The following is a 24,697-nucleotide window of genomic DNA, read 5'->3' as shown; positions in this document are numbered from 1 at the left end:
GCGGCCGTCAGCCGATAGGGTGCACAGGGGGATAAACGGATGACTGCGTCATCTGCCGTAACTGTGTACACCATCGGTAGTGCGACTATACTCTCCAAGCGAGGGCGGCTGGAAGCAGGTCCCCAGTCGAGGCTCGACCGGGGATGCTGACCAATTTTAGTCGGGCGGACCTAAGCAGTCTTTAATTAGCCTCCCCTCAAGTCAGGTGTGTGATGCGACCCGTGCACACTGACTTTCAGGTTCGCAGCTGAGGGGTAAAGCCAGCTGTGTCTGCACGGAGCCTTCCCAGGGCCAGGCAACCCTGGGTCGTAAGTGGCCTTGCCGCAGTTTTGGGGCGAAGCTGCGGTCGACCTTCTTCAAAGCCCCAAACCCCCTCTGGCCCGCTGCGCTTGCCAGGTCGAGCAAAGCGGGCGTTTATGCAATGAAATGACTACAAAAAACCGAGCTTCGGAACTCCCGGGAGAGGATAAACCCCAAACAATGTCAACGAAGGACGAGAAGGAGTTGCAGAGGCCGAGACTGGTCGCTGCATCTCACATTGCATCGGAGACCGACGGAGAAGAGTCGCAATCCGAGGGGAGAGCGAGTAGCACTCCCCAATCGAAACACACAGGTGGGGCTCAGCTGAGCACCACCTCAGAAATAGCGAAAATGTCTCACCATCAGAGACGAGCGAGGGTCAACAGAGCCCGTTTCGTTCTCGGCAAGATAGCCAAGAATGAGGCTGAGGGCAAAACTGACCCTCGGGATGCCGAGGACAAGGCCAAATTCCTTGCGGAGATCGCGGAATATGAGCAGTACAAAGCGGCAAACCCGACGGCGTTCCAGCCCTCGAAGGCAAAGCGAATTCGCTCACAGGAAGTGAGCGAAAGCGCACCTAAGAGAGCGAAGGACCCACAGGGTAAGCCGCGTGCGACAAACTTTGTCAGCCAGGCAAAGAAGTTTAGCGAGGTGGCCAGAGACAGTCTGGCTATGGCACTGGTGGACGAGCTCCATGACGACGGTCGCCTGCTGTCGGAGAAGTGGGAGGAGATCGAGGGCAAGTTGGCCGACATGGTGACCGACAGGTTGGTCAGCATGCCGACCGGCCCCATCCCCTCCTTCGACTCCTCAGACGTGGTCAGAGGGCACCGGGTCATCAGGTGTGACGACGGGTTCTCCCGAAGCTTCCTGGCGGAGTGTGTGGCTAAGATTAGCGACACATGGGCTGGCCTTAAGATTAGGCTAGTCCACGCCAGGGAGATCCCAAGGAGACCCAGAGCTCGCATCTGGTTACCTAAGGGCCAAACTGACCATGCAAGGGTGATCGCCTGTCTGAAGGCCCAGAACCCAGATATTCATACAGAGGACTGGACCATCCTCAGGGCAGAGCAGGTGATGAAGGCGAGCCAGCCTTTCCTCCTGCTGATTAACCAGCAATGTCTGCCCCAGCTGGAGGCAAACGACCACAAGGTCCGGTACGGCATAAGGAAGGCCAAGATTAAGGCCTTCTTGGCCGAGCCGGACGAGATTCTGGAGGAGGTCGATGACGCCAACAAACTGTTGGATGACACGGTCATCGACGACAAGTCCCCTGACGCCACCCCCACCAACATTGATGTCGAAAATCGTGCAGATTAATCTGAAGCGCAGCTCGCACGCTTCAGCTAATCTCAAGATCCTTTTAAGGGAGAGGGATATCGACATCGGTCTGATACAGGAGCCTTGGACCAGGGACGGGCAAGTCGCTGGACTGAGAATCCAAGGATACACACTACTGTGCACAAACTCGGATGGTAGGCCGAGGGCTTGCATTGTAATCAAGAATCATTTTAACGCTTTTCTCTGTCCCAATCTCAGCACACCTGACCTAGTAGTGGCCAGATTCGTGGCAGCGGATGGGAGCGGAGTCACCCTATCATCAGCGTACATGGCCCATGACGAGCCGGCCCTGCCTGAGCCGGTAGTCAAGCTGCTGCATTGGGCGGAAGCGACGAAGACGACCCTGGTGCTCGGGTGTGATGCGAACGCGAGGCACACGCTCTGGGGTAGTTCGGAGACTAACGAAAGAGGTGAGTCACTCTTTGACAATATTATATGTAGAAATGTAACGATATGTAATAAGGGTAATACCCCGACCTTTATCTTTCCGAGCACGGAAAATTTTCAAGGTTAGGAAGAGGTGTTAGACCTCACATTACATGTAGAACATAATAACTACAGGGTCGAGAAGTGGAGGGTATCGACAGAACACTCCTTCTCAGACCATAGGTACATTTTCTTTGAAATAACGACACCAGTTAAGAAACAGGTGCCAAAAAGAAACCCCCGTAAGACGGATTGGAACAATTTCAGCGAAATTGTCCGATCTAAAGTAAACGGCAGGAGGATCAAGACAATATCCACTGCAAAGGCACTCAACAAGGAGGTTGAGGACCTAACGAATATTCTGAACAACGCCTTCAAAGAGACTTGTAAGCTAACATTTTCGAAGAAGCAACACCCACCGTGGTGGACAAAGGAACTAAGCGAGCTCAGAAAGAGCGCGAGAAAGTCCTTCAACGACAGCGTTGTAACCCGGCAGTATACAAGGCCAAGAAAGAGTCCGGCAAAACTACTGCGAGTCACTAGAAGGCATAAAGGACACGGCGAGAGTAAGCAAAATTCTCGCTAAAGGGCACGTAAGCCCTACCCTGATCAACAGAGCAGACGGCTCTGCTACGACGACAATTGAGGAGTCACTAGAGCTACTAGTTGACACCCACTTCCCAGGAAGCCTAAGAGTGAGCTCGGAACCCGAGGAGGGAACGAGCTCTCAAATGGATACACCTACGAAAGACATCATTACCACTGAGCGAATTCAGTGGGCAATAGATTCTTTCGATAAGTATAAAAGCCCGGGCCCAGACGGCTTAATACCGGCAATGCTACAATCAGCTAAGGAGAGTATTTGCAAATGGCTAAAAGCCATTTACGAAGCTTGTTTAAGACTGACGCACGTCGCACTGCTGTGGAGAGAGGCTAAAGTCATTTTTATACCGAAACCGGGCAGAAGGTGGCACATCCTAGCAAAGGATTATAGACCGATAAGTCTCACCTCCTTCACCCTGAAGACACTAAAGAGACTCCTGGACGTCCACATCCGAGAGTCTCTAGAAGGACATCAACTCTCGGATGCACAGCATGCGTATCGCAGAGGGAAATCTACGGAAACAGCGCTACACGTAGTTGTACATCATGTCGAGAAGACATTACAACACAAACAATACACGATGGCAGCCTTCCTAGACATCGAAGGCGCGTTCAATAACGTGAACCCCGACTCTATCCTGGGCTCCCTCAACTTGCTAGGTATTGAGAGAGGCATCAGAGAGTGGATCGGAGTAATGCTAAGGAGCAGGACGATCACAGCCGAACTGAGTGGCACTCACCTCACGCGGACTGTGAAGAGAGGCACACCTCAGGGCGGGGTACTATCGCCCCTACTCTGGCTCACAAATATGAACGCCATATTGACAGATCTCAATACGGGTGGAGTCAAAGCAGTTGCATACGCGGACGACGTAGTACTGCTAGTATCAGGACCATACACTGACGTTATTAGCGAAATAATGACGGGTGCGCTAGGTCGTTTAATCAAATGGGCAGAAACCTGCGGACTAGGTATCAACCCCACTAAAACGGAACTTATGCTCTTCACGCGAAGAACTAAGATACCACCCTTCAACATGCCCAGTATTAACGGCATGGAGCTAAAACTATCGGAGCGAGCGAAGTATCTAGGAGTTATCCTGGATAAAAAGCTCTCATGGAAAGATAACATTGCAGAAAGAGTAAGGAAAGCAAGCATTGCATTCTACTCCTGCAGGAAAATGTTTGGGAACAAATGGGGACTGCACCCAAAGATAATTCTATGGCTCTACACTGCGGTGGTACGGCCAATTCTAACATACGGAGCCCTAGTATGGTGGCCGGCACTAACTAGGGCTTACAACAGAACGAAGCTGACACGGATGCAACGGACACTGCGGCACAGAGCGCAGTAAGACTGAAGGCGAACAATTGCTGGAGGGACTACGGCGCCGGGCACGGCAAGATCCTAGCAAACAGCGGCATTAACACAGACGTTAAGACCGACTACATTATAGCGGAAATGAAATTCGGGAACGCATTCTCGACATCATACCCATCAAGGTATGATTGGAGTAGGGGCAGAGTAAAAGTGGAGAACGAGGTGTCCCTCTACACCGATGGCTCAAAGATGAGCTGCGGCGTAGGGGCTGGGATCTTCGCTGAAAATTGGGGAATTGAAAAGGCTTTCAATCTCTCTAACTCAGCGACGGTCTTTCAGGTTGAGGTACTAGCCATAAGGGAAGCAGTCGAACTTTCCTTAAGGCAGGACCTCAGGGGCAAAAGAGTTCGAATCTACTCGGATAGCCAAGCGGCTATAAAATCCCTATCTGCCGTGAAAACAAACTCACGACTAGTGGCAGAATGCAAGAAGGCCCTTAATAGACTTGCCGACAAAAATAAGGTACAAGTAACATGGGTACCGGGACACAACGAGATCCCAGGTAATGAGAAGGCAGACGAACTAGCCCGTGCAGGCTCGGCGGGGCTAAGCTCTGACTTCGAATTACCAATCTCCCTAAACGCGATCCAGACAAGTATCCATGACCACTTTAGACAGATAGCCAGTAAAGAATGGCAAAGGAAGAGCGATCACAGAAGGTCAAGGGAATGTTGGCCGAGGTACGACAAGAAACGAACCAGGGAACTGCTATCCAACAGCAAGCGGGATATCAGCAGGTTCACGGCACTCACCACGGGACATTGGGCGATCGGTTCGCACGCAATGAAGTTGGGACTGCCATACAACGCAATCTGTAGAAGCTGTAAGCAACCTACAGAGCAAGAGACACCGGGACATCTGCTCTGCTTCTGCCCAGCGCTAAACCACATCAGATTTCGCCACTTCGGTGCCTACCAGATGGAGTCACTGAGAAGCATAGGTAAGCTGAAAGTTTCAGCAATCCTAGGTTTCCTTGCTGACTCTGGATGGTACTGATAGTGTATTACAACAAAAAAACAGAGGGTGTGGATCAAAAAGGAGCTAAGCTCTAATTGGAGGCCGCAGCTTTGGGCCTCACCACTGTAACCTACCTACCTACCATGGCTATAGCATGACGTAACCATTTTTGGAAAAAAATTTTTTGATCAAATGGGAGCACTTTGGAAAAAAAAAATTTTTGTTTTTTTGCGAAATTTTTGTTTTAAAAATGTATAACTTTAAAACAAAAAATCATATCGAAACAATCGTACGTTTAAAAAACGTAGTTTTGAGAAAAACGCAAAAGAAGATAAAGAAAGTACTCTAAGGTATACCGACTGCGCTCACTTCTAATGTAGAGTCCACGAGTAATGAGATATTTTTAAGCCCGATGTCTTAAAATTACCGTAAGAATATCGGCATCAAGATTAAGTAAAAAAAAAAATTAGATTTTTAAAAAATGTCAGGGTGGTCTACCCCATAAAAGTCGTTTAAGTTTAATGGGTTTTCGCGGCACCATTTTTAGAAATTATAAAGATCTGTTTTGTAAATCCGACTGTCAAACTTGAGGTTGTCAGCGTACATAAGTTCTCTGGAAAAATGTAGCAGGTCCTTTATAAAAAGTATGAATAATAAGGGAACCATATAGCTGTAAGAGAAGTTATTACACCCTTGCAGTCAGAAGTTTGAAACCCAGTGATGGAGTCATTTCCGAACATATAAAGTATATATATTCATAATCAGCATCGATCTTGCCATATCCGTCTGTCCGTTTCTAGTCAAACTCGTCTCTTAGGTATCTGAATGAAACTTTACAGTTAGTCTTCTATATACTCTTACTCGTATTCATATACGTATGTTGGAACAGGCCAGATCGGACGACTATCGGACAATAACGATCGGAAAAATACAAATTTTTCACTTGTACATAGGTAGCGCACATGTGTTAAACCAAAACGTCTGTACCTACACGTTAAAACGAGGGGCATCAGAATTCATTTTAGAGGTATGGTTTCGTGAGCAAAGTTTCTTATTTCGATCCCTAGAATCCGAAAAGCATATGTATGTGCCTAAGCGTTTTTTAAATCGACCCTAATATATAATAAAAAATAATATGTAATATATGTACTTACTTTTACCCATGCGTAATATACCCTGCAGTACCACATGTCATCAATAGGCCACTGTCATCAACTGCACAGACTGCGACTTTTACCGAGGCGACGCTCTGCCGACAGCAACTTCGACCGAGTCGACGCTCTGCCCACGATACAGTTACGACGGTAGTCTAGACGGCAGTCGTCGGGAGTACCATGGCTCGGCCGTTGATGAATTGTTGATGAATTTTTAATGAACTGTTGATGAATTGTTGATGAATTTGTTGATGATTCATCGATTAATTGTTGATGACTGTTGATGATTCATTGATTAATTGTTGTTGATGACAGCCTAGGACATGCCCATGTTAAATTCATCAACAGTTTGTATGGCTATTAAACGATGAAACATCAACAACACCGCCTTGACTGTTGATGAATCGTTGATTTATTACTAATGAATGATACTGCAGGGTATTTACAGTTTTACAATAAGAGTTTTGCATTTTCCTCTACATTTAAAGATTGTTTGTATTTACAGATATATGACACCCTGCTGTACCAGTCATCAGTAATTCATCAACGTTTCATCAACAGTCAAAGCGGTGTTCTTGATGTTTCATCGTTTAATGGCCATGATTCATCGATGAATGGCCATAAAAACTGTTAAATTTTTAATGTCCTAAGCTTTCATCAGCAAAAATTCATTAACAATTCATCGATGTTTCATAAACAATTCATAGATGTTTAATTAACAAAATTCATCAACGACAGAACCATGGTACTGCCGACTACTGCCGTCTAGACTACCGTCGTAACTGTATCTTGGGCAGTAGAAGTCGCAGTCGGCAGTCGATGACAGTGGCCTATTGATGACATGCGGTACTGCACGGTATACACGGTAGCTTTAAAACTGAGACTATTTTGTGTAGATACGAACAGACGGACATGGCTATATCGACTTGGTTGTAGATAGTGATTATGAATATATGTATGTACATATGTACATATGTATGTTTTATTGGGTCGGAAAATTCCTTTCCACTGCGCTGCAAACTTCTGACTGAAATCACCCTGCAAGGGTATAAAAAAACAACACAAGTCCTCTAAAACTAATTGGAGACACCATCTTAATCTGATTAAACACCTGTGGGAGGAAATTAATAGAATATAATAAAAAACTACTGCTAAAATACATTTTTAAACCTACATCATATTGTAATTGTTAAAATGTATGTAAGACATCAAGTACCAAAAATATGATACATATAGCAAAATCATTTAAATGTTTCATAAGTAAAATAATAAAATTAAAATTTTATACATATTTGTAAATGTTCCATCACTTCAGTGCGTCACTGTATGTACTATGTACACAGTAATGAAATTATCCCCGGCGCATGTTTTGTTTTGCTTGCGCTTATCATCGCGAGTTTATTAAATCTAATGGTATATATTTTGAAAATATTAAAATACAACTGCACCTGTGTTGGATGTTTTTATTTCTTTTTTAATTACTATTATAAAAGTAATAATATTTTTATAAGTGCACAGTGTAATCTACATATATCGCTTATTCTGAAATTCACATGGGTGCGCATAGACATTACAAGACCATAAATAATAATACTGAGTAAAATAAGATATAAAATTAATCATTAAATTAATCAAGCACTTAGGATTCGTCGATATTATTTTTTAGAAATATATCGATATATAGGACATTTTTCAAATGCATAATAAATAGCCTAATCATTTGCCACCATTATCTATTTACATGTTATAACCTGTTTCCACATGGTATTTGATAGGGTTTTGACATCCTATAAAATTTACCAACTATTTTGTGTCCATTTGGAATTTTTATCAGATACAACAGGCTTCATGTGACCTACGAGGGCAACCAAATCTCACTAATGAATTTGAAATTTTGGGGCAATCTATAGATGGAATAAAAACAACTATTGCCCCATATTGACCAAATAAAATACAATATTCGTTTAAAAATTCAACAATTATTTAACAATCTCCAATTTGTCTCCTTATTCATGGAAATTTAATGCTTACAATGAGTCTGAGATTTTGGTGTTGGAAATTGGTAAACTAATTATTTAATTCCACTTTAACCATCTTTGCTGGATGAACTAAATCTAAGTTTTATATTTGTTGGTGCCATCTGGTTCCGAATCTTGGGATAGAATCAGCTTCTTCCTTGTGTATACGGGATAGGAATCTAATTGCTAAAAAAATACGTATGAACAAGATTATGTCTTCGTATGATAGTATCGATTATTTATTATGTTATCGATGAATGTATTTTCCTAATTTCCACCTCTATAGTTTAAGTACCAAATTAATTGTTCGCTAAATGAAATTTGCACGGTAAAGCACCATTGCATATTGGATAAACCATCAGAGTTCATCATACATTTACTCCAATTTTTTCCAATTAAGACGTGTGGATGCTATCCCAGGAAGGCGCCGAAGCTACAATGAATGCTAATCGCGTAGCGACAAATATTCCATAACAAAGCATCAAATGCTGAAAGTGTCTTAAAGATTTAAATAGAGCCGGTTGTCCGTATAATTTGCCCTCCAAAAATTTTAGAATACATAATTTTACAATTTAATTTTTAAAATTTTACCCTCTCCGTACTGCACTTAAGAGAGACATCACACGCAGAGAGATCCCTGGGGAGCGCATATCACCATCCATCCTGCGGCGGCGGTGGGGGAATTGTCGGTGCTGTAGTCCTAGAGTGCCGCATCAAAATATGATTGACGAGCTCGATGGCTCAAGAGCGGGGTACTACGAATAGAATAGAACATTTTATTAAAACGGTCTGTTCACGACTGTTTTCAAAACTGTAGCCAAAAATACTTTTAGTAGAGATACCGACTTGAAATTTTTTTGTAGATATATGTAAAATTGTGTAAAAATATTATATTTAAAATATCAGCACCATCAACCACTTATATATCCCCCAATATCGAATCAACAGTGAAAGCTATAAAATGTGACTCCCAAATGCACGCATGCACTTTTTTCAACGATTGTATTTATGAAATACTTAATATTAATTAAATAATGAACAAAGGATATTTAACAAATAAAGATGAATTATATAAAGTTAATAATACTCACGAATAAAAAAAAAAAGACAAGGACAACAATAGAAAACATTAAAAAAACTGACAAAAAGACACAAAAACAGAACGAGGGGGGGTCTTCTATAACGGATTCCAAACGCAGTCGCAGCAGATTTTTCGCAAATTAAACTAACTTAAAGTTTCATTAGTAGCCGAAACTGACTTCACAACTTTTACCTTTTCAGAAGATTAATGTTTAATTGAACGGAGTTTGAAAAATTACAGCCGACAAACATTCAATGTTATAGTCACACATAGCATGTAAAATTAATAAAAAGGATACACACAATGTATATACCTTCAACTTTAATATTAACTTTCATTAAGCCTTTTAAATTAAACTTTTATAATGTTAATGTACAAAATACTGCACTATTTCAATAGTGATTTGCACCCGTGCAGTCGTTCGCTTCGTTTGTGCTGTCTCTTTGTGCGCTACTTCGCGAATTTATGGAGCAAAACAAAACAAAAAATCGCTTTCGGAGCTTTGCTTTATTGGTTAAAATAAATTAAATTAAAAATTCAAAAATTGAATAGGCCGGAGCGTTGATGACAGTGGCCTATTGATGACATGTGGTACTGCAGGGTACATACATATATTATATATTATTTTTTGGCCTATGGGACCGACCACTGTGTTACGGTTCCTCCTACGCGTAGGAGGACATCGCGATGTCTTAAAATTACCTTAAAAAAATATAATAAATATCGGTATCAAGATTAAATAAAAAAAAAATATCCTATTTTTAAAAAATTTCAGGGTGGTCTACCCCCTTAAATAAAGATGCTGAATGCAAAGATAAATGAAATTGCTCCACAACTTATTTATCGCCTTTCCGATCACTCATATTTCGTTATGCATGTGACACAGAGTTTTCAGGTACCTCTCTTTGGTTATTTTACGCGGGTCACTATCATGGACCATATTGAGCACCATTAGATTCCAGTGTCCAGCTTTATCGGAAGCTTAACTGACGGAATACTTACATGTAAGTACATATTTGAAAACTGCACATCGGAAGAGAAGGCTCATTGTTAATTTTAAAGGTTTTAAATAATAGAAATATTTCAGCATTGGTTTTTTCCACACTATTCATTAAAACGTTTAATCGATAAACGCATAGTTTGAATTGCAACAGTTTGTGTTTATTTATTTTTCCCCATCACTTCAAAACATTGATGTCCTTCTCACAAGTCCTGTACGCAACGCCAATTCCAAACCCAGCGCCAAGCCATGCAGGCCACGCACGTCGCTTAAAAAATAATAGAGACACCGCAGATCCAATAAGAAGCCCTCCACCTGAAATATTAGAAGAGATAGTATTTAAATATAAGCATCACTACACATTTCAGATCAAACACGCAGAATTAAAAAAACCTCCGATTTTTCGATCCTAAAAACATACATAACTATCAATGAAAATTAATTTTTGGATAATGTGCTAATTATTTTAAATTGATGACAATATCTTTGTCTTAACAAAATTTACCTAAAAACAAGAAAGAAATATAAATTCGGCACGCCGAAGTTTATATACACTTCCAGATAGAACTTCGATCACTCGGAATTAATACAATATAATTTTTATATATTTATCTAGTTTCAAATCTGCACTCGTTGTGATCGGTTGTGTTGCGCTTGTGCTTTGATTAACCTGCACACATTGTACAATTTTGGGCTCTGCCGAGTGCAGTGTCGGCACTTGGACAAAAACAAATATCTACAAAAGAAGTAAGATAAGGTTGCATTCCCTGCCCGTCGGGCCCTGCACCCTGCGCGCAGCTGTTTAGCTTATCTTGTTTTGTTTTATTTAAGCAACTTTAAAAAAGCAAAAATCAATCAATCAAACTAACTAAAGAAAATATTCTAATTGCCTAAATGGAGGGAGACAATTTTCCTAACTCTCAGCTTACTCGTAATCAGAAAGATTTTAGGGAAATGTACTACATAGCTGGCAAAATACCATCTGATATAAGGGGTGAATGCCGCCAAGCCACTCAGCGCCTATTATGCACGGAAACTCTCAACCTTAACATTTACTGTGGCTAGGAATCCCAGCTACACCATAGCCACTGTCACAACCAGTGCCAGCAGTGTCTGCTCTGGCACACGCAATGAAAACGAACCCGGCCTGACACCAGCCTACACCCTAGATACCTTTAATCTAGCTCCCAGCGCCGCTGCCAGAAGAATGCTAGATGATCAAAAGAAACGGACATCGAAGAGGAAAATTGATAAGAAATTGCCTATGATAAAACCTAAGCGAGTGAACATAGATCCAGATATACCATCGACCAGCACCAAACAGACGATATCTGAAAACAGGTATTCAATTCTTGATATTGATATAGATTCTGGAAGTGGCGAAGACGAGGTAATACACCAAGACCCTAAAAAAGTTTTGTTAAACCAACCTGCACAATCAGACGACAATACAGACGTTGGCAACCACGTAGATGATGATGCCACAAATGGAGACACACAGCTTAAGAGCTCATCAAAGCCACCACAAATAGTTGTACATATTAGCAATTTAAATGATCTTTTCGAGCTTATAGAGGAGGTTGCTGACGTGGAAAACGTAACTACTAAAGTCAATCAGGGAGAAACGACTAGAATCTTCGCTAAGGACACTGATACCTACAGGAATATAGTCAAACGACTGAAAGAAGTAGGCATCGAATACCACACATATCAGCTTCATAATGAGAAGCCACACAAAATCGTGATTAGGGGCCTTCACCATAGCACCCTAAACACCGATATTACTAACAAGCTGCTGGCTATAAGGCTCTCCATATCCATAACCCTCGCTCTAAGAGTAATAATAAAAAACTAAATAAATAAAATGTACTAAAATTAATGAAATATATAAAATTAAAACACTTTTCCGACAAAAGGTAACAATAGAAAGAACTCGAAAAACAAGCGAGATTGCACAATGTCGGCGATGACAGCAATATGGCCACACAGCCGGATACTGCCGCCGTCATCCTAATTGCGCCAGATGTGGGGAAGATCATGCCACTACACAGTGTATGCGCTCCCCTGTAGCTCAACCAACGTGCATACACTGCGGAGGAAACCACATGGCCAGTTATAAAGGCTGTGAATGGTATCAGGATTTCCTGCGTAGGGCAACGAGAGGCTCACAGAGAGTAAAAAACACAACTAGATCGAGTCGGACCCCTAACACCAATGTATTTGACAGGGAGCTAATAAATCAGCTATACGCCAGCAACAACATCAACAGTCGCAGCAGCGGCAACAGCAATTTACCCAGTAGCAACACAGCATGCAGAAGCAACAGCCATACAACGCTGTTGATAGTACAGGTGTCTCCTACGCTGCCGTCGCAAGAAGGAACACTAACTCCAATCCTGGGCCTGCTCAGCGCCGACTAGAAAATACTCAACAGCAGCTACTACTGAGCCAACAAGAAAACTCTAGCCAGCAATATAGATTCCTTGACGTACAATGCTGATGCAACAACAACAAAAACAATTCCAGCAATGGCAACAGCAGCTTCAGCAACAGCAGCAACAAAAATTTATTGCATAGCTTCGACATCAACAACAAGAACAACAACAACATAACCAACAAGCCAACCTGCGCCTAGAAAGACTTGAAAAAATTGTGAGCAAAATGGCAAATACAATAAAACAATGGGCTGGAGATAACACTAAACACCAGTCTCAGAAGAACGCCTCATCCTCGCAATGAATCCGCTTAAGATCCTCGTCTGGAATGTCAATGGCATTTCAGGCAAAGCTGGAGAAGTTGAGCTCTTTGCCCACAGCAACAGCATTGACATTATTCTCTTAAACGAAATAAGGCTGGACCGAGGAAAAGCAGCAAAAATATATGGGTATAAGCAGGGTATTACAAACCATCACCCAACAATAACAGCGGCGGAGGCTCGGCGGTACTGGTAGAAGCACACTGCGTCACTTCCTACAAAAAGTTATTGAGACGCCGGAAATACAGATGGCAACAGTCAAAGTAGCTACAGGATTAGGTGATATGAATTTCAGTGCTATCTATTGTCCTCCAAGAAATGGAATTGAAGAAAGGCAGTTCATAAATCTACTCCGCGGCTGCGGACAACGATATCTCACAGGTGGTGACTGGAACGCGCGGCACTGGCTGTGGGGCGATACATGCAGCACACCAAGGGGGAGAGAGTTAGCTGAAGCCATCACTGCACTTGCCACTTGCATTGACTTTGCAGTGCATCACGATATTCCAGACACTCTAGCGAGCATATGCACTAACTGGGATCTAGAATCTGACCATATGGCCCTAGTCATCACCATCCACACAGATAGAGTTGCTTTAAGCCCAACACCACGGCTGGTCACGAAGCGCACCAATCTGGCCACCTTTAAACAACTCTTAGACAGGATTTTGAATTTGCCGTAGACATTCTTACAGAGAAAATCAACACAGCCGCTATAGACTCAACCCCTCCAGAACCCTTAGCAACAATAACCAAGTATGGTATCGTACTCACAAGAGAGGTCAAAGAGTTACTTGCAACAAAAAGGCGGCTCCGCAGACGAGCTATTCGAACCCAAGACCCCTGGGATCGACTCCAGTGGAATCGAGCAAGTCAGCTACGAACTGTGCTAAGGCAACTTAGAAGCAATTTCTTTGAGCATAAGTTGGCCTCAATGGACTACACAATTGACACAAATTACTCCTTATGGAAATGCACCAAATCCCTCCGAAAGCAACCCTGTAGATAGGTTCCGATTAGATGCCCTGGTGGTAACCTTGCTAGGGACGAGAACGAACAGGCCAATGCGTTTGCAGAGCATCTGCAAACAAGGTTCTCGCCCTATGAATTTGCTAGTCCTGAAGAGGTCAGTGAGATATATGACAACCTACAGTCCGCTTCAGATGGCACGACCTATACAACCAATTAGAGTCGAGGAGATAAAGTGTTATAAAAGCCCTACCAAAATATAAGGCTCATGGCATTGACAGGATTTGTCATAAGACTCTCAAGGCCCTCCCTACCCAAGCAATTGTATACATAGCTGGTATATTTAATGCTATGCTACGGGTGCAGTTCTTTCCAAGGCAGTGGAAGATAGCGGCTATTCTTATGATTCACAAACCAGGGAAACCAGAAGAAGACCCAGAGTCATACCGACCAATAAGCCTACTCTCTTCTATCTCTAAGGTTTGGGAGCGACTCATCGCCAATCGCATACATGCCTTTGCTAACGAAAACAGCATACTGCCAGATCACCAGTTCGGTTTCCGAGAGGGCCACGGCACAATGGAGCAAGTCCACAGAATGGTGAGGCACATTCTGCAGGCCTTTGACGACTTGGAATACTGCAATGCAGTCTTCATTGACATGCAGCAAGCCTTCGATAGAGTCTGGCATGAAGGTCTGTTATCAAAAATCAAAAACCTGCTGCCAGCACCATACTTTGTTCTACTGCGATCTTACATGGAACAACGGGAGTTCAAGGTCAGCTTCAGGAACACATATTCCGCCCCTGCTGTAATGAAAGCTGGAGTTCCACAAGGCAGTGTTCTTGGTCCGCTGCTCTACTGCCTATACACGGCGGATATACCGAGACCCAGTTATGAGCATATGCAGAGCCCCTTGAAAGCACTAATTGCGACCTATGCTGACGACATCGCAGTTCTCTACAGCTCCAAATGCAGCAATGAAGCTGCAGATGGCCTACAGAGTTACCTGGATACACTAACAACATGGTGCAGGAAGTGGAATATGAAGATCAACCCCTCTAAGAGCATCAATCCATGCTTCACACTCAAGCGGCTCTTAAGGACCTTTCCTGTACTACAGTTGGAAGGTGTTACACTCGAACAACCCCAGCAAGCCAAATACCTTGGCATAACATTGGATACTAGGCTCACGTTTGGACCTCATCTAAAGGCGATAGCGAAGAAGTGCCGAAACAGGATGCAACAACTGCGCTGGCTAGTGAATCGCAGAAGCACCTTGCCGTTGAGATGCAAAAGGAAGGTGTATGTCCACTGCGTTATGCCGATTTGGCTTTATGGGGTCCAGATTTGGGGAATTGCAGCCAAATCCAACTACCAGCGCATCCAGGTCATTCAAAACCGTGCCTTACGAGCAATGACAAACTGCCCATGGTATGTGCGTGGATCCACCATACACAGAGATCTAAACCTACACAATGTGGAAGATTAGATCCAGCTGCACACTAGCCGATACAGAGATCGACTTGGCAACCACCGCAGCGCTCTAGCTAGGGCTAGGCCAGGCCTTTAAGAAGGCTTTAACGATTAGGATTTGCCAAAACCATCCAGCAGTAACCAGATCATCCATATGCAGCTGATTTAAATCCTAGTGTATGACACACGAGGTGGGGCCTTCTTTCTATGTAACTTATATGTGTTGTTATGATACTTATTGTTTGTATGGATTCTACACTTAATAAAAGAAAAAAAAAATATATATATATATTTATCTTTAAAAAAAACAATGGAGTAATGCCTGCTTTCATTTTATTCACCTATACATATTATTAAATACATTTTCCTCTATAGCTAACGATCATTTGTATGACAGCTATATGATACAGTCGTCCTATTTTCATAAAATTAAACACAAATTTCTAGAATAGTATAAAATGGCTATATCTCCAATCTGATGAAACAACTTGTTGTAATTTGTAATTGTATTAATTCCTCTCTCGTTTCTATGGGAGCTATATGATATAGTAGTCCGATATTCAATCAATTACACAAAATTGTAGAATTATATAAAATGGCTATATCTCAAATTTGATAAAATTCTGTTTAAAACAAAATGTTATATTTTATTGTAAAAATTATCCGATCGTTCCTACGGCATTGAACAAATTTGAGATGTAGCCATTTTATATTATGTATATATTATTTTATATTTGTGTCAAAATTTTTGAAAATCGAACGACTATATATTATATGTGCCATTTAAATATATGTATATCGTTAGATATAGAGGAAAAATGCAAATCTGTGAATGTAAAATTGTAAATATAATATGTTCATTGTCTTTTAACATAAATATATATAATTTATATTGTATTGATTCCTCGTCATCGAAGGGTATATAAACTTCCGCGTGCTGAAGTTAGCTTCCTTTCATTCACACATTCAACGATTCAAAGAGTACTACAAAATTTTGATGAAACCGGTACAGTTCAGTCAAAGCTACGTTCTGGTAGGCCGCCAAAACTGACCGATCGAAAGTCCTAGGTTAAAGGACGCAAAAATTAGCCAGGATATAAAGTTTAAGAAGGATTTACACGATGACACGAAAGATTTTGAAAAATGAGGACTTTCATGCCTATGTTGCGTAGAAGAATCCTCTCATATCGCCCTCCAATAAAAGGAAGCGCGTGGATTTTTTTTTTTAAAATGCATCCAAGAGCCTTTAGTATTTTGGAACAATGTTCTTATTAGTGATGAGAGCAAATTCTGCTTATTTGGCATACAAGGGCGAAAACTTGTGTGGCGCAAACTGCCCTTGAAGTGCAGAACCTCGCGCCAACGGGCTGGGGCTGTATGGCAAGTGTAATTGGCAACCTGGTCTTTTAAAAAACCTTAAGGACAACTTGCACCAAAGCGCATCAAAATTGGGTCTGACAGATGATTTTTGGTTCCAACAGGATAATGACCCTAAGCATAATGCGCATAGTGTGAAGCTATGCTTGCTTTTTAATACATCAGCTCATTCACCGCCTCAGTCGCCGGACTTAAATCCCACAGAGCATCTGCGGGATTTTCTGGAGCGAAGGATTCGTCTTCAAACAATAACTTCAAAAGATACGTAGAAGGAGGTGGTTTTGAATGAGTGGAGCAAAATACCATCTGAATTCACGGAAAAATTGATTCATTCAATGCCAAAACGCTTGAATGAGACAATAGATAGAAAGGGGTGTCCTACTTTCTACTAATACTAATTTCATCCACGTTTTTCTTTTAATTGAATGAAGTTTGTACGCACACTTTTTCTTGCCCAAAAACTTGGGTATTTTTTGTTTTTTAATTTTAATTAAAATATTTGTTTATGGAAATAAATGAAGACTGGTTATAATTTTTAACAATTGATGTTTCGTTAATTTAAAAAAAGTCCATATCTTTCCTACATCTTTATTTATTTAACATCAAAGTTGCGCATTAAGATTGTTCAGGCTTTTTCTGGCTAGTGTATATAAACTGCACATATGTATGTATGTATGAAGCTACTATAAGACTGCAAAAGATGCAACTTGCTTATGATTAATTTTAAAGTAGGAAATATTTGCCATATGTACAACGAACAAATTATTGACTTTAGTATAAATTTGACAAAGAAAATTGTTAGACAACAGGGAATTATTATCAGATTTGAAGTTTCCCCAACACCAATTTTGGAGCTGCAATTATTTGGGGATAAAATATGACAAAAAAGAACTTTTGCAGAGCAAGCATTCAGTGTTATTTTGCACTTCCTTTTGGAAAAAACAAATTCTGAGGTAGTATTGTTCAATACAATACAATAATATAATAAAAAATACACTACAAATTGATGTTATTTTTTTACATATAATCCAAAAGTAAGTTAAAAATTGTATAATCTAAGACTTATATTGAAAGAGGTATCCATTTTATTAGTTACTTAATTGCAAGTTTATTTCAATATATGGGAGTGATAAGCACTAATTCGCATTATCTCTAAAGCCTAAACACCTACTGCTGCTTACATAATTCGAATTACTTACATCCTTTAATTAATGTATCTGAGATACAACGATCCAAACGTTTTCCAATCTTTTCCTCGATATACTTCTCCTCAGACTTCATTCTTTGACTTTAACTTTTTAAAACTTACAAAAAATAATTCTCGCCCCAAAGTTATACAAGTCAAATATTTTTAATTTCTCAATGGAATCGATAATATGTAGATAAAATTATTAATAATTCAAAATGCACCGTTCCCACAGGCTGTACTTCACATACTTGATACAAACATAAGCTATTTGTTCGCGCGAAATATGATGTGTTGTAGGATCAAAAACAGCTGTAGTTTTCTAAGGGAAATAAATGAATCGAAAATATTTTTGAAGCCAGAATTAATGTAAAACAAAAAATAAATAAACGTAGTAATGACAAGACCCTTAATTTAAGATTTAATTTCAGAGAGTCATTTTAAATATGGAAATATTTTGGTTATTGAAAAGCGACGCCTTTAGTGCAACAGTTATTCGCCTTTAGCTCAATAGCGGCGAGTACATCAATAAATAGTATTCCCAAAATCCAATCCGTTCTAATTCAATTTAAATTATGTTAGGATGCATTTATCTCTGCGATGTCCGCTTCCGAGTTCCCGAGCCTCGCTCGCTGCTAGTTCGCGCTCCACTTCTCAGGCCCACTCTCGCACTGTTAATCTTAGCTTATCGGTCGGGTGCGCAGCCCATATGTTTAAGCTTATCAGTTCTACGTATGAAGCGAATTAAAGCTAACGCACTGAAGCGAGCCCAACGACGTCCCCGACTTCTCTTTTTTAACCTCTACGGGTTATATTATTCTACGACTTTCAATAAAGAAAGGTAAGTATAGTCTCTCTTCCGTCTCGTTCTCGCTGCTGTTCTTTAACAGTGGGCCGAACATTTAATTTCGCTAGCCCAGTTAAGTCCAAGTCTGAGTTTTCCTGACACAACTGCACTTGAGAATTTCATATTTATCCGCGTCTCCGATCGTCAGAAATTTCCATCCGTGTCCGTTTTGTGACTTCTCGCCATTTCTTTGGGTTTCCCGTTGTCCATCCACTTATCAACGGTCGAGGCCTATGTTCAGCCCCATACACACACACGCATTCTAAACTTGTGCACATATCCGTACTGGGAAAAATTTTAAGTGAACAGTGAAATTGTGTCGCCGAACAGTCCGAATGTCCGCGATTTTTTCTAATATTTTTGTGCTGTATCCATGCTCATTTTTTCGTTCCCGCAATTCAATACAGTCCACTTCTCGATCTTTCACTGTGCCAATACATGCCCTTACACATTGTTCCTATTTGTATGCATGCCCATATATTTTCGGCCTCCGATTAATATATTTAAAAATAATATTTAAAAATTCAAAGTGAGCAAAACAATCACCAGCAAACCCCAAACGCAAACGCGAGTGTTTTTTAATGGTCTTTAATTTAGCCGCCGCAGCGGCAGTGTTGATGTTGCCATTTAGTTCTTTGGGTCCCTCACATAGCCACCGCTTGGCGGCGGCATAACCCAGTGAGCTTTTCTCCGTGACCAAAAATTGTTACTTTTTAATTCCATCTTTTCGGCGCTGAAATATTTAACATCTGCTGCTGATAACTTTACAAATTAACAAATAGTTTAACATCCACCAATAGATCCAGAATTTGAATTTAAATAATTCATTTAATTAAATTAATTTTAATTTAATGTTTTCAACTTAGCCGCCGCAGCGGCCGTGTTTTTGTTCCGTTTGGTTTCTTTGAGTCCCGCACATACGCACGCTTTGCCGAAGGCATAACCCACTGAGTTTTTCTCTCGAACAAAAACCAAGGGTTTATTTCGATAAATAAATTTGACAACTATCAAATACATCCGACCAATGTTCTGAGCAAAAAATATATGCAAACCTCCACGTCCGAGCTATGTAATACAGACCAAATATTAAGTGAAAAATACATGGATTATAAATTCGTATATTCACACATACTAGCCCGAACTACCACCCATATATATATTGTAACGAATTTCTGCCGTGATCGGGCCACGGACAGAGTTCACTACGGAAAGCCGAGCGAAACTTTTTAATAGGTGTGGCTGCCTAGAACCCGGTCGAACCCATTCACTCGTTCAGATCTATATCTTAGCTTTTCTTTATTAGTAATCAATACCGTGCTTTTCCGGACACGTTCGTAAGAAAAAGGGAAGAAAACCGAGAGCGCTTGGAGAGACCAGGCATCCTGGCTGTATAAGGGAATTCGCGGCTTCTTGCGATGCAAACGCGGACTCTTCGAATCTGGCGGTTTTCGTTACATTACCCTCCTTTCAGACTCGAGCCTCCTGGCCGAGTAATTACTCGGGATTCGGGTCCGGATATGTTGACAGGCGGTTAACCTGAACGGTCCTAGTGGTATGTTTCCTTGGTAGACGGATCTCGGTGGCGGGTCCAATCCAATCCGACTGCAACTTAGGGCTTCTTCCCACCCTTCGAGTAGGAGCGTATAGTCATACTTCATCTCCAACGACAAACTCCACTGGCTGCGACCGAAGGTCATTGCGTGACTTGTTGACATTGGCGGCCGCAATTAAATGTTTTCGTCCGATCTTCTGCGTTTGTCGGAGGTGGTTCTGCATTTGGTCCACTAATGCGGGGTAACTTTCCGGATTCAGGGAAGTTTGCTTGGTAGCCAGAGCTCGCGTCCCAGTGTAAGTAGCGACAGTGAGAACCCAGTCGCCTCATGCGTGGCCGATCGATAGGCCCACAGAGCTAGCGGCAACAACTGGTCCCAGTGGCGTTGATCGGCGTCCACGAATTTCGCCAAATAGTCCAGAAGGGTTTGGTTAAACCTCTCAACCAGTCCGTCCGATTGAGGGTGCAGCGGCGTAGTACGACATTTTTCCACATCAAGGAGGCCCAGGCTAGCCTGGAATACTTCTGACTCAAAGTTTCGGCCTGATCCGAGTGAAGGATGAAGGGGACACAAAATTGGCAAAACACTTCTTGGACGAGCGCTCGGGCCACCGTTTCGGCCGTTTGTTTGGGCAGCGCTATGCATTCCGGCCATTTGGTGAAGTAGTACATCACTACAGCGATGTAGCGGTTTCCTTGTGCTGCCGTGGACAGCGGACCCAGTATGTCGATCGCAAGTCGCTCAAATGGAGCGCCCAGAATTTTTGGGCTGCAGTTGGCCCACCGTTCGGCGAGTAGGTCCTCTTCTGGCATTGCCCTCAGTACAGCGGGCACACCAATGTCCAAACACATCGGCGGTTTGTCCGATCCAAAAGTAGCTTTCTTTCAGCTTGCCAATCGTCTTTTTTAATCCAAAGTGTCCACCGGTCGTGGAGTTATGGGCGCTGCGAATGGCTCCTTCCTGAAGAGAGGTACTACCAGAGCTGGGTCTGCCGTTTTGGAAGTTCCAGCAGTTCATCAGCAGGTTTATCCATGAAGAGCTGTTCGAACAAATGCCAATACGCTTTTACTTCGGGGCTTTCACTCCATGTTGTAGGTTTTGCCGGTCGCTCTCCGTTTTCTAGCCACTGCAAAATCAAGGCGAGAGTGAGGACTTTTTCCTGGCTGCGAGCGATGTCGATGGGTTGAGTTTGCAGAAAATGGATCTCGTGGCCATCGTTTTGCTCGGCACTGGTACATACGCGGCAGTCGCCACAGGGTCAATGAGACAAGGCGTCAGCGTTTCCATGTTGCTTTCCGCTGCGTTGGTTCATGTCCATGTCGTATTGTTGGAATCGTCCAATCCATGGAGCTAATTGTCCTTCAGGCTCCCGAAAGTTAAAGAGCCATCGGAGACACGAGTGATCCGTGCGCAGTAGAAATCTCCGGTCATAGAGGTAGTGGTGGAGATGCTTCACGGCCAAGACAACCGCTAGCAGCTAAAGGACTTGCTGTAATACTCCAGTACACGCTCCTGGCCGTCTTGCCATTGACCGAGCACCGCCCCCGCACCATGGTTTTGAATGAACTTCCGATAATAAGAACATCGCCCCACAAAGGAACGCACTTCCTATTTTTCCCGAGGTGGTGAATAATCGACGACTTTTGGAACCTTCTCTGGATACGCTCTTAAGACCTTGCGGCTAACAACGGACCCAGATAGTTAACCTCGGTCCGAAAGAAGTGACTTGTTGGGACTCAGCTTCAGCCCTTCGCTCTGGAATCGAAGACTTGCTGCAAGTGGTCCAGGTGCTGCTCGGCGGTACGAGAATATACGATGATGTCGTCGAGGGAATTTTCACGTAGATTCGGAGAACAAATAGTCCATCAATCGCTCAAAGGTGGCTGGCGCGTTGATCAAGCCAAACGGCATTGTTGAATTCGAACAGACCTGCGTCACACGTCCTCGTCCATCTCCACCTGCCAGTAGCCGCTCTGTAGGTCCATGGTGGAAAACCAGCAGGCACCGTGCATAGTGGCTAAGATGTCGTCCATTCTCGGTAGGGGGTATGAATCCTTGACGGTAATGTCGTTCAGACTTCCACACAGAATCGGGTAAAACCATCCTTTTTCTTTACCAGGACGACCGGTGAGGCCCATGGACTGGTGGACGACCGAATTATGCCCCTAATCTTCATGTAGGCGACGAGCTGCTCTACCTCGCCCTTCCTGCTAAGCGACGCACTGGTTGTTTAACAGGTCGAGATTGTCCCGTGTCTATGACATGCCGGGTTAAGTCGGTACGCCCCGAGTCGTCGCTGTTTCGTGCAAACACTCGAGGGAAGCGTTCGGTTAGTGCCGTCCATTTTGGGTGAAGGTGGGCCCACAAGTCCTTGGGCACTTTTGCGGGGGAAGATGCCCCGTTTGCTACCATTGTGTTGTGACAGCAGTTATTTTGGGGTGCTTCACGACTCTCTTTGTCGCAGACAACGGTTATTTTAGATGTGCTCGACGACGCTCTTGGTCGGCGTAGCGAGACGGTGTTCTGGATCGCAGAAGAATTCTATGCCCTGAGACGGAGCGACACTCTCTTTGGGCGGCGGCGGTGAGAGCATGGGGGCCAGGTCGGCTTCGAATCCCTTAGGAGGAAAGCTATTGTGGGCGCCAGAGGTGGTAATCCGGTCCAGTATTCGTTGAATGAAGAGGGGTTGGACTCGTTCTCCACGCGAGTCATTATCTGTCCCAACGCCTTCAATTACTGGGTGCCCTATGGCGACATCAAGAGCAGACGTTCCCGAGGTATTTTATTTTACCCATGCCGAGTCTCAGCGGAATCCATCCGCTTCGAAAATGCCAAAAATTCTTCAGGCTTAGTGCTGAGAAGAAGCTCAGCGCGCTGTCCACCAACCGTTACTATTCCAACTGTTATGCCCACGAACATTCCCAAGGCAAGTGCTGCAGTGATGACCGATGCAACTCGTGCAATCAGCATCAGCACACGCTCCTGCATATGCCGGGAAGTCCAGTTCCCGCACCCCGATCGCATCATTGGATGACTCCGTGCAATTCGCGATATTTACTGACCACTTTTCTAAATGATGTATTTTTTCCAGTCCTCTTAGAGAAGATGCCGCCGCTTCGAACCACGCGAACGCTCTGGTTAGAGGTCCAATCCTACCAATGCCGAGTTTGCCCCCGAACTTCATCCGCTTCTCAGCTGGACTCCAGTGCGCATAGGCAATTTCCGCCGCTAGCCAGGATCCCTGTCATCCGTTTTACAGCGAGTTTATAAAGGACGAATATGTTTCACCCCGAGTTATTGCATGGAGGGAGAATGTTCACGTCAGAAGGCTTTTCGCGACGGCCGCGGCGCCGCCTCTATCGACCGAACTTCCAAAGCTCTGCCGCTCTTACACTCCCGCAGGTCGTCCCTTCGCGCACTGCTCATCGGGATAATCTACGTGCTCCTCTCTTCGATGTTCGCGACATCCCGCTATCGAGTTCCCGAGCCTCGCTCGCTGCTAAGCGACCTGAGGGACGGCTAGTTCGCGCTCCACTTTTCGGGCCCACTCTCGCACTGTTAAGCTTAGCTTATCGGTCGGGTGCGCAGCCCTTATGTTTAAGTTTATCAGTTCTATGTATGTAGCGAAATAAATCTGACGCACTGAAGTGATATAAAATGACTAAAATGATAACGATTTTCGAATATTCTCCTTAAAATATAACAGTAATTTAGTTTTTTAACCGGCAATATTTTTGTTTTTATTATTTACTTTAACTTAGCACGAAAGCAGTCTAAAAACCGGTACTAACCTAGAATAGAATCGCTCGAAGAATGTTGCTGACGAAATTGCAACTTATTTCGCTCTAGAAAAAGTTTAGCCAAAGAAATTAACGAATAGGCGTGAAAAGATCATACTGAAACGTTTTTCCAGGAGATTCTCTTATACAAACTTTATTAATGAAAAACTAAAACAACAAATGGATCTAACTTCTGCTTGCCGAAATTGTATACCTTTGCTTATTACAAGAAGATCATTTAGAATAAATAATATATAAATTATAGAATATAATATTATATAAACTGAATGGAAAGGTGAATGTGACATTGCATATTCCCCTACATTTTGTTACGGAACTGCCTTTCCTTGGGCAACGCCGGGCTAGCTCAGGGTGCCCAGGGCTGGGTCCGACCCAATGCCCGCAGTCCGCACAATTAAAAAATACCGAATTAATCGGACGTCTCGGACTACATTCCTCACGAAACACAACTCTCATCCCTAATTACAACAAAAA

The 24,697-nt window shown here is 42.9% G+C and overlaps 1 protein-coding gene across 1 annotated transcript; it reads right to left on the bottom strand.

Moving 5' to 3' along the window:
• Positions 1–10,400: 10,400 nt before the first annotated feature.
• Positions 10,401–18,175, bottom strand: LOC110190125 (MICOS complex subunit Mic10). Its single transcript, XM_020960448.2, has 2 exons — positions 18,037–18,175; positions 10,401–10,576 (listed from the first exon to the last, which is right to left on the bottom strand). Exons 1-2 carry the CDS (start codon positions 18,116–18,118, stop codon positions 10,440–10,442), a joined length of 219 nt encoding a protein of 72 aa, XP_020816107.1. The 5' UTR covers positions 18,119–18,175; the 3' UTR covers positions 10,401–10,439.
• Positions 18,176–24,697: the final 6,522 nt, after the last annotated feature.

This window comes from Drosophila serrata, unplaced genomic scaffold (genome assembly GCF_035046125.1).
Source record: "Drosophila serrata isolate PLE 108 unplaced genomic scaffold, ASM3504612v1 contig_163, whole genome shotgun sequence".
NCBI classification, from domain to species: Eukaryota; Metazoa; Arthropoda; class Insecta; order Diptera; family Drosophilidae; genus Drosophila; species Drosophila serrata.
The sequence above is the reverse complement of the archived record's forward strand: the minus strand, read 5'-3'. Positions and strand labels throughout refer to the sequence as shown.

Coding starts and splice junctions, on each gene's coding strand:
- LOC110190125 (XM_020960448.2), bottom strand. CDS start 18,118: ATGAAGTCTGAGGAGAAGTATATCGAGGAAAAGATTGGAAAACGTTTG. Junction 10,577..18,036: donor AGATACATTAATTAAAGGAT/GTAAGTAATTCG, acceptor CTAATATTTCAG/GTGGAGGGCTTCTTATTGGA.